The sequence below is a fragment of the Heloderma suspectum genome, chromosome 5 (assembly GCF_057233095.1).
Source record: "Heloderma suspectum isolate Gila_16-S chromosome 5, 16-S_ref, whole genome shotgun sequence".
Taxonomy (NCBI): Eukaryota; Metazoa; Chordata; class Lepidosauria; order Squamata; family Helodermatidae; genus Heloderma; species Heloderma suspectum.
Genome location: NC_139462.1, coordinates 185,064,170 through 185,074,896, shown reverse-complemented (window position 1 = coordinate 185,074,896; position 10,727 = coordinate 185,064,170). Strand labels below are relative to the sequence as shown.

General features: G+C 43.9%; 1 protein-coding gene across 1 annotated transcript; it reads right to left on the bottom strand.

The window, feature by feature from the left end:
• Positions 1-5,087: 5,087 nt before the first annotated feature.
• SOSTDC1 (sclerostin domain containing 1) lies at positions 5,088-10,457 on the bottom strand. Its single transcript, XM_084860453.1, has 2 exons — positions 10,191-10,457; positions 5,088-6,378 (listed from the first exon to the last, which is right to left on the bottom strand). Exons 1-2 carry the CDS (start codon positions 10,384-10,386, stop codon positions 5,963-5,965), a joined length of 612 nt encoding a protein of 203 aa, XP_084716579.1. The 5' UTR covers positions 10,387-10,457; the 3' UTR covers positions 5,088-5,962.
• Between the last annotated feature and the right edge of the window lie 270 nt (positions 10,458-10,727).

Here is a 10,727-nt window from a genome sequence, read left to right as displayed (position 1 = left end):
TGATGCAGTGGTTCAGTATGCTTTGCTAGTTCTCTCTCCCAGGAATGTTGAAACAGGTTTGGTGGAGTCTGTGGGACCAGCGGGGGGGGGGGAGCACTGGGTGCTTGCTTGGAACATGCCAGAGGTTCAAGTCCTTCTGCCTCTGCCATTCTAGGTTCCACAGCCACCCCAAAAACGTCTTTGAAATTTGGTAGACATAATCTCCTCGTAAGAGTCTATTATGCCTGCAAATTTCAATTCTGAAAAACAGGAAGAACTTATAGGCATTTGTCTCTAGCTAATGAAAAGCATGGAGATCTGGATGTCTGGATGAAGATATGGATTCAGATCTAAGTCAAAGAGGATGGCCTTTGAAACCGTCCAAGACAAACCAGGTTAACCTGAATGAGTACAATCACAATCAAGACAAATGCATTGGAACATAACTTCCCAGAAAATGACATCATCGTAAATGAAAACACATAACCCCATCAGAACATTGTCGATCTTCTTGGTTCCCATCTACATGTCAAGAGATCTTGTAGGATTATCCCATCTGTACAGAAATGACAAGAAACGTATTTGTTTGTCTTTCTGTATATTGTATTTGCATTAATTCAGAACAGTGTTGCATAGCTGAACTATGCAATGCAGGGAACGGCAACTTAAATTGGGGAAGGCAAATGGCACCCCTCCCCTCCGTGGGCTGAATGATTTCAAAGAGGGTGTGGCCATGGTCCTGATGTCAGAGGGCATAGCTATGCCCCTTTGACATCATTTTTTTCCCTGGCGGGCATGTCAAGAAGATGATGTTTCTTGCACATCTGCCAGGAACCGGCTTTGCTGCATGCAGGCCTTCTTCTGTTGGAGAAGGCTCAGGCACAGCAAAGCCACTCCACCTGCCTGACACCTTCTCCCATTGGGGAAAGGATGCTGGCCAGGTGAAGCGTCCGGGACTGAACCGGCAACTGGAGGAGCACTCCTGTGGGGGTGGCTTTCCCCATGCAGTCGGTTGACTTCGCCCATGCAGTGCCTTCTCCAGTGGCTTGGCGTCCAAGCCCTGCCCACCCACATCCCCTGCTATTATATGTGCTCAGAGATAACAGCAGGAATTTTTGAAAGCTGATTATAGTAGTAATAATATTGCATGGACTACTAGCTGGAAAACCGGTTTCTAAAACCCAGAAAAATATTAAAATAACTTCACGGGAACTTCCATAAAGTATATGAACGATGTGTTAAATTTCTCTATGAATGGTCATACACATCACCGCAGATATTATACTTTATCATCATGCCAAAACCCTGAAATCAGTGAGGTAATCTTACTGTCTTTAGAAAGCCCAGGCACTAAAAATTTCCAACTGTACAGTGCAGTAAATACTACTTATAAGACTAACTGGAACTATTAATAAGCATTTCCTGTTACTAGTCATGTAAGGCTTCCAGAAACCAACACAATCTACTGAAATGTTGTCTTTACACTAAATACTATTACCAGATTTGTTTTTGCCCATGTATTTTAAAACATTGTTTTACCCCCTTTCTTGCAGCAATGGCAAAAGTCAGCACAATTTTTCCAGAGGATCACTGCAGACATTATCATAACAGCCCATGTAGAGGCCACTTAATTTCGAGAAGAACATAAATTTGTAGATGATTAAGGGAGCCATTCTATTTATATTTAGACAGAAAAGTCCTACAACTCCCAGCATGCCCCATTCATGCTGACTGGGGCATGCTGAGAGTTGCAGGACTTTTTTCTGTCTCAACATGCATAGGACTGCACCCTAAAGGCAGTAGGATGGAGAAATTGTTGCCCACAAGGTGCATCCTCTACCACCCTCATTTTTGTTCACAAGTTTCAAGAGTTTTTGTATTCCCTCAAAAATCAGCAGAATCTATTTGACCAGACTTGACATTTACATCAGGGATAGAGAGTTCTCGGACTTGCAGGATAGAAGTAGAAGAAGAAGAAGAAGAAGAAGAAGAAGAAGAAGAAGAAGAAGAAGAAGAAGAAGAAGAAGAATCCTGAGACCCATGAACTGTAGGTAGGTGCAAAATAATGGCTTGAGGGGAACATACCCTGAGGACCAAACTGCACCTAACATTAAAAGCATTTATAATGAATGTGCTTAGAAGTGGCCACGTCTAGGACATCCAATCTAGATTGGAATCACAAATGGAGGGAAACTTTAACACACCTTCCATTTTCCCTCCAGAAAAATAACCTCCCCAAACTGGTAGTTGGAGGCAATTATCTTTGGGAATGATTTTCATGGGAAAATGGAAAAGGGGCAAGTATTAAGCCACGTTCTCCCTGCACCCTGGTCCTGATCCGCATCCCTCCCATCGTGACCATTTTTTCCTGAAGAAAGACGTCTTCGGTTCTAAGCACGTGCAAGTTCTCATCATAACAGTCCCCACAGCCACGCCTCCAAGGTAGTGAGAACAAAATTTTAGGCAGCTGTGTTGATCCCTATCAACAAACCAGTTCCGGCAGTTTCGTTCTCCACCAGGAACACATCTTTTATAAAGCTGATAGATCTTAATTGCCCATTCAAGACCAAGGGCTCCTTCACAGGGAGCTTTTATCCTGCGAATGAGATTGCTCACTCATGGACATTTTACAGACCCTTTAGATGATGTCACGAACCTCCTGCACGAAATGACCTTTATTCCATTTTTAAATAGATTGGAGATAATGAGCTATCAAATTATCCCGCTTGTGTTCCACTTGAGTTTTCTCCCTGAAAAAGGAAAAGCCACAAGAAGAGGACCTAGATCAATGAAACATATGAAAGACTCAGATAAGGGGGAGAAGGAGGGGGGAAGGGGGGGAAGGGAGCGCACGTAGGGTCTGTTTTGATCCCGCATTAAAAATGGAAGCAGAAAGGCCCCTTTTAAATGCGGGGTTTTAGGCTGGTCCAAGCCAGCCCCAAATACTTTGCATTACAACAGGATTCATTTTCTCTCCAGCCACTGTGAGGATCGCAGCTAAACTCAGAGAGAGCAAGGAAGTCTGAAGGAGGTGGCAGATGAAGTCAGCCTCCCTATTATTCAAAGAGTGCTGGTGCTGCATCCCTGCAAGTCCTGGCTCCATTCCACTGCTGCTTTTAACTCAATGTGCACTTTGGCAATTAGAGTTAAGGAGCAGGCTGCCTCTGAGCACATGCTTAGCACAGGAATTTGTTTTCAGCATTTTCACTGGGCTTACAGCCCTTCCATACACAAATCCATTCCTGGTTTTTCACACAAGCTTTCTTCATTTTGGAAGCCTAACTCTATATGTGAGGGGAAGCCTTTTAGGGAGCAATCCTATGGCCACTAGATGCTGTCTAGTGGGCCATAGGATATGCTCATTTCCGGGAATCAACCTCAGCGCCTGCGCTCCGAGGTCAGTTCCTGGAAAACCGACTGCCCCCTTCGTCGGCACCTTCTTGGAGGCAGCACAGAGAAGCGCCATCCTCCGCACTCGGAAGAGGGGTGTGAAGTGACTGAAATGAAGTAGTGAATGAAGTAGTGAATGAAGCTGGGGGGTGTTCCGTAGTGAATGAAGCTGGGGGGTGTTCCGTAGTGAATGAAGCTGGGGGGTGTTCCGGGGCAGGGAGAGCGGAGCTGCGCGTATGACACATCCAATGTGTTTCTGGCAGCTTCCTTTCCCGGTTGCCCCCCCCGCCCCGCCCCCGCCGCCACTAGACAGCCGAACATGGCTATCTAGCAAAAAATAGCAAGGTGGGAGAGGCGCAGAGGGAACAATCCCCCCGTGCCTCTCCTGCCTTGCTTTGGATAGGCAGTCGCCTCTGAGGTCGGAAGCAGCTGCCTATCTAGTTAGGATTGCGCCCTCAGTTGTTAAACAACTGGGAGTCGGAAATCCTTGCTGATCTACTGCACATCACCCAGAGATCTACCAATAGATTCCAACCTACCTAGCATCTGCCAGTCCCACTGTACACCATGGACGATGCCTTTTCCAGACTATTTTTCCTAGTTTATAAAGCTCTATTTTCTAACACTGTTTTGAGGTTTTGCTTTTTCTTCTTCTTTGCTTTTTGGCGCCTTTATAATACGACCTTCAACTGCCTTAAAAGCTATTCTTTGTCTCCAGCCATTACTTGCACTGCACATTGGTGTCATCACATGGTGAAGTGTTTATGTGCTGCAGCTCACTACATAGGTCAGGCAATTCTCTCCATAAAAAAGTAAAAGGTGTCCCCAACCAGTCGTGCCCGACTCTAGGGGGCGGTGCTCATCCCCGTTTCTAAGCCGAAGAGCCAGCGCTGTCCGAAGACGCTTCCGTGGTCATGTGGCCAGCATGACTGAACACCGAGGTGCACGGAACGCTGTTACCTTTCCCGCCGAGGCGGCACCTATTTATCTACTTATTTATTTATTTTATTTATTTATTATTGAATTTATTAATCGCCCATCTGGCTGGTCACCCAGCCACTCTGGGCGATTGGCAGGAGCTGGGGCTGAAGACGGGAGCTCCCTCCGTCACGCGGCACTCGGGTCTCGAACTGCTGTCCTGCCGACCTTCCGGTCTGCGGTTCAGCATCTTCACCACTAAGCCACTGCGGCCCTGAAGAATTCTCTCCATACCACCGGTCAAATGTTCCCTCCACAAAGGTCTGTGATAGTGCGCAGAAAGGCATTAGATCCACATGATGAGCCAAAGCACACAAATGGTGTCCTGACTGCCAACGCAACTCATGGAGTGATTTAGTTGGCCTTCATGTTGCACCTTAAAGATGCACCTACTGTAAAGTAAGCAGCATCTGTCTATTTCACTTCTTCAAAGAGCTGTAGCATTATCTACCTGCCAAGAAACATGCCCTATATGGAGCCAGACCATTGGTCCATCTGTCTCAGTATTGCTTGCTCTGATGGCAGCAGCTTTCTAGGGTCCCAGATAGGAATCTTTCCCAGCAATACCTGGAGATGTCAGGTACTTAACCTGAGTTCTCCTGCATGCAAAGCCATGTGCTCTACTACTGAGCTACGGCCCTTTCTTTAAGCACTCAAATGCCATGGGTGCATTATTCTACACCAGATAAAACCAAAGACAATAATTGTGTTGTTTTTTTATTATTATTATTATTAAAAATGGATGAAATTGATATGAAGTAAGGGGTATCTTTTGACTGCACACTTTAAAAAATACAAATGTATTTTACAATGCATTTACAAAACATTTTTCAAAATTTTGTACTTAAAGGTTAAAACAGCAACAGCAATAAAACGTCCTACAAAGGTTAAAATATCTATTTTACATTATCTACAAAATGTATATTCTACTTTGACCACAAATCATAGGAAAATACTTTGATGCATGGAAAAAGTGATAAGACATAAAACGGACATCTTAAAAAATAGAAAACACATTAAAAGCTTATTAAATAATTACATTGACAAATAAATAGATTTTGTTCAAATTTACTTTTCAGCTGCTGTCATGCATATTTTGTTTTTGTTTAGTAATTTGTTGGTAAAGTATATGTGCAGAAGGAAAGGATCAGCATGTGCAATGCTTTGGTTTCACTGGAATGAGATTTAAAGTACTTATTTTCTTTTAAATGAGATGTGTGAGATGCTGACGAAATACTTGGTCTGGAAAGTGTACCCATGAGAACTCACAACAGAGGCTCTCTACAATATAAAATTCATTGAATGTCCATGGCAACAATTATTTGTTTCCAGCAAAAAAAAATAGTTAAGAAGTAAAGTTCAATCAGCTGTATGCTTGTAGCCCATCTTAAAAATATGAATGGTCACCAAAAGAAGGAGGAAGAGGAGGAGGAGGAGGAAAAGGCCCATATGCACAGAATGCCCTTCTGAGTTTGGTCAAACCCACAAGTGTATGTACACCCAGCCGAGAAGCAATAATGACATGATAGGGTCGTTGTTTTTTCTTGTTGGGCAGTGATATCTGTAAAGCAGGTGATTATTGTTACATTCAGTTTTTTAAATGTATGGCTGAGTTCTAACTTGTGGGATGCTTCATGGATTTGCCGTTCCTTTTCCTCTCTTTATGATGTTGGATTGGCTTTGTCTGAGATGCTCCTTCAAAGTTATGGCTGGATTCGTTGTGTTGCCGGGTGTATCTCTTGCACTTACAAGCTGTGACTACAGTTACTTTGTAGGTTCTTGTACTTCCATCTTGACACTGAAGCTGAATCCGTTGGGTGCGTGTTTTGTCATTGACACACCTCCACTCCTGTGAGCTCCTTCTGCTCCAATACTTGGATCCATAACCTCCCCCAATCCAGTTGGGCAACACTGGCAAAGGGAGACACTCCCCAGCACAGACCAACTCTTTCAGAGGGTTGATGCTGGTACATTGGCCATCTGAAATATATTTGGTGGATCTCAGTTCCCGGCAGCCAACTTGAACCCGACCTGTCAAAGACATAGTACAGTGAAATCAATGTCCAGATTCCAACCACTTCAATTTACTTCTTGCATCAAAGCAGCTCATACAGTCACCTGTTTCACCTGTCCTTCATGTGTTCCTCCCCACTCTACTACATAGATGATGTCATGTACGAGCCAGGAGGTCCATGCCAACATCCACAGTTGGCATGATTGCTCCTCCCCCTTATCACTGCAGGGGGTGCTGCCGTCAGCTTACCTGTACAAATAACTGTGTATCTGTGGTCTATTCACATATGCAGTTTAATACATGATGCAGGGATTCACAAAAGAGTGCAATGGCTTACTTCCTGGATTAGAAAAGTCGCAAGATAGTTCAGTCACAGAAGTAGCCACTGCAATCTTCCTGGATTCCCTACAGCACATTTACACTGCCGTAATTTGCACATATACGCTGCTGCAGTAACATCAGCCCCGAATCTTCTCTTTTTTTAGAAAAAGAGAGACATCTTGTGAGCAGGGCCTCCATTCAAGCCAGCATATAGTGCTCATCTCATGTTACACCATCTGCATGGTGAAGGGATGCTGCTGTTTCTCTACCATATGAAGGCTGACCTGGGTGAATGTCTGAACTGGATCACAGACAACGTAAAGTCTTGGTTCATTTGCAGAACAATGGACATGTTCTAGAAGCCCTGATGTTAATGCTGGAATAATCTTTTCCATATATGTACATATATAGTATACGTAGTAGTTCTAATAACTGGCTTCTACTTTTCACTCCAGTCCTAATCTGAATTCTTGAAGCTGTAATCTACCATTCCAGAGAAAACTGTATAAAAGCAAATGGGACTGCTCCAGAGTAAGTAGCTTGTCATCTACGTATATATTAGCGCTGCCTCAGCTACTGATGGTATCAGAAGTAATAATTTAATGTTATAGGGCTCCCTTTCATCTACCTGCCTTTCATAAAACACTGTCCTGGATCTTGATCCAAGATGGATTTGCTCCAGGATGTTAAGTATTAGTTTAGTATGAACATTTATGTGTGTTGGTTTGGGAGTTTGGGAAATTAATATGTTGTATTCAAATAATCCTAACTAGTCAACATACACTTTTTTTTTTCCCTTCAAGGAAAACTAATTCTGAGGAAGATTCTTAGAAATCCATATTCTATGCATGGTTTGTGTGTGTGTGTGTGTTTTGTTAAAAGATACAGTTTTCTTCAGGCAACAGTATTACAGTATTGCAACACTGCTTGTAAGTACTCTTTCTTAAAACAAGGAATACTGCAAAACCTGAGGCAATGTTATTTCATTTTTTTTAAGACAACTGACATTGTACCAAGCTGCTGAACTTGCTGCAAAGCAAGGCATGTTTGTGCCTGCTTATATCTGTAGATATCCTCACTGAAGTAAGCACAATTCCTTATTTTAATAATCACCTCTTTGAAATGAACACACACCGTGAATTTCAACACACCATCTTTCACTCGCATGCTTTCTCTTTTTAAAGTAAATGTTATCATGGAAACTGTGTTATGTTATTCAAGAGCACTGTAAATCACAGAATTAGACTTAATGAGGAGTCTGTCCACACCCATGACATTTTGGCTTATACTGGCTTCTTTGAAATCAAGTAGATTTGGAGGACAGAAAAGAAAAGAGAAAAGAAACCCTACAAAAGGACTTCTTTTGGGGGGCAGTCACCTCATAATGAAGATCTACATGGAGGTATTTATGGGAAAGGTTTGTCTTGTATAAAAAACATGGGCCAAAACAATTTGCCAAACATTTGTTATAGGGTAGGTGTAATTGGCTTCTGCAGATTGGATTTTTGCACCAACTCCATTCCTCAGGAATCAGCAAGTGTTCACCAACACATCCTTCACACAAGTATCCTTCAGTGCAAGACCCATGGAAATAAATGGGAGATGCACAAGAGCAGCTCCCATTCATTCTCAAGGGATCTCAGGGGATTTTGGTCCAGGTAAGGCAAAGCTAAGTTTGCATATGATGCCAACATGTTTTGGCTCAATCCAACAACCAGCTCCATCTCCACCATGAAGTCACTGGAAAATGTCCCTTTTCAGCAGGAAAAAATAGTTTATGAACTACAGCAATTCCATCTTCAAAGACCGGCCTGCTTAGACTGTTTTAAGAGGAATGGACTTCTGCACGCTATCACTCACCTGAATAATTCTGATGCAGGTTTGCATCCCACACCTGGCTCAGGAATGTACATGGACGGAAGTGGTTACCACTTTGCATTGTCTGTCTTTTTCAATGGTTGCATGCATACATGCTTAGCTCTCCCCTCCCCCCATCCCCTGCCCTTTTCTTCTTTTTCACGGTGACAGTTTGCTGGCAATGAAGGCCCTTTGGACTGTTTCAGTAATCTTATATTGACAAGATATTTCCTGCATATTTAAAGCATGCTTAACAGAAATGCAGTTAAGCCTTTTTTTGTTGTTGTCATGGACAGATGTGATCATCAACACCTTTCCTTTTGGAGATGTATTTATGTATTTATTCATTTATTTATTTACAATATTTATGTACCACTCCACATCAGAAGATTTCGGAGCAGTGAACAACACAGTAAAAGTATAAAACTGCAGGTTGAAAGAGTTAAAATGTTTTTTAAAAAGACAAACCCCAATAAAGTGGAATAAAGGTGTTCGAATTAAATCAATGTACCTTTCATGTCTTTCAGAGCTGGGTTATGGCTCAAGCCAGCAAAGACGCTTTCCAAAATCTAACCAGGGGATCAGGGCAGAAGAGTGTGTGTGTGTGGGGGGGGGGGTGAGGTGGTGGTGGTGGAGGGGAAAGGAACACATTTTAAAAGGCAAGTTGGGGCAGAGATTCCAGATAAGTTGTGAACCTGTTTGTTTACACTGACTAGAGGAATTAAGCAGGTAAGTGCTAAATCAGGAAGTAAAAACACAGCGCTGGAACAAAATCAAAGCCTTAGCTGTTGAAGGTAAATGTTAGCTTTGTGAAGTAGCACAGACCAATGCTGTAGCTGAAAAGCATGCAGTACAGAAAGAGAGCTCAAGAAAGCATTGCCTCTCCTGAACTACTTAGTCCCAAACAATAGAAGCTTTATAGGGAGATGATTAGATAATCTCAAGTTGCCCCTTGATATTTGGGAGAAGGAGAGCTACACAGAAAAATCAGACAATCCTCCTTTTCTCTTATTTCCCAAAGTAGCTTTTGCTCCTCATCTGATCAAGACATGAGGAGATCTGGGGGAATAAGGAAAGTTCCCCGTGCCAAAGCCTGAATCTGATTTTGAGATGATGATCATCATAATAAGCCTGCCACATTTTTTGCTTGGAAGTGAGCCCAAGCACCTTCTTTGTTATTTATTGACTTACTTATTTATTTAGCGATAAATTAGAGGAGTCTAGGTGTCCTCCTTGAGACAGAGTGTCCAGGAATCACTTCCAAAGGGACAAATCCCAGTGGAGGCTGGTGGCTCCGATGTCAGTGGGGCGGTAATCCGCTCCGGGTTTTGGTAAGAGCCCGTCAGAACTCTAAAAGCGCTGTCCAAGGTGCTTGGGAAGCGCTATCCAAGGTGCTTGGATAGCTCCTTTAGAGTTCTGACTGGTTCTGACCGAAACCCGGAGCGGATTCATCGCCCCGCTGACATCGGAGCCACCAGCCTCCACTGACACATCCTTAATGACAAACAGAATTCCGCACTTGCAGCATCCTATTTAGAGAAAAGGGCGGGCGGGGGGGCACGACTTGATGGGAGTTAAGCACATCTGTAGTTATTCAAAGTAAGAGGCGGGGGGGGGGGCCGGGCGGAGACCCACAACTCAAAAGACTTACTGTTCCGATCGAAGCCGGGATGCCTGCCTCCATTTCTGGCTTGATTCAAGGTGCTGTTGTTGCTGGGGCTGGCTGGAATGGATTTGACAACGTGCGAATAAAGGATCTCCGTCGCATCGTTCTTGAAAGCCCAGCAGCTGTCCAGGAGAAGGCAGGCTAGCAGAAAGCGAGGGAGGTGGAGGCCGGGGGGAAGCATCGTGGCTCGCTCAAGCTGCGTGCGCCGGCGGGATCGCTGCTTCTCGCTGCTGCCGCCTTGTCTACAACTGTGGAAATCGTCCCTCAAGACACCCTTTATATAGTCCCAGACTCTTGGCACCCTCGAAGGTGTAAACTTCGGGAGAGCTTTTAGGATGAAAAGCAACAGACAAGAAGAGGGCGGGACCCCCTGGAAACACTCCGGGCTCCTTTACCAATAGAAGGCTGCGGTCGAGGAGGAGCTAAAGAAAAAAGAAACCCCGCTAATTGCAGGATGCCTAGTTGAGGCTTTTGCGGATGTCAAGGGTGTGTGTGAGAGAGAGCTGAAATATCAGCTCTTCA

What these genes read in the sequence shown, in the direction of transcription:
- SOSTDC1 (XM_084860453.1), bottom strand. Translation starts at nt 10,386, where the DNA reads ATGCTTCCCCCCGGCCTCCACCTCCCTCGCTTTCTGCTAGCCTGCCTT. An exon ending in TCCCGGCTTCGATCGGAACA is followed by an intron (nt 6,379 to 10,190) that starts GTAAGTCTTTTG and finishes TGTCTTTGACAG; the next exon opens with GTCGGGTTCAAGTTGGCTGC.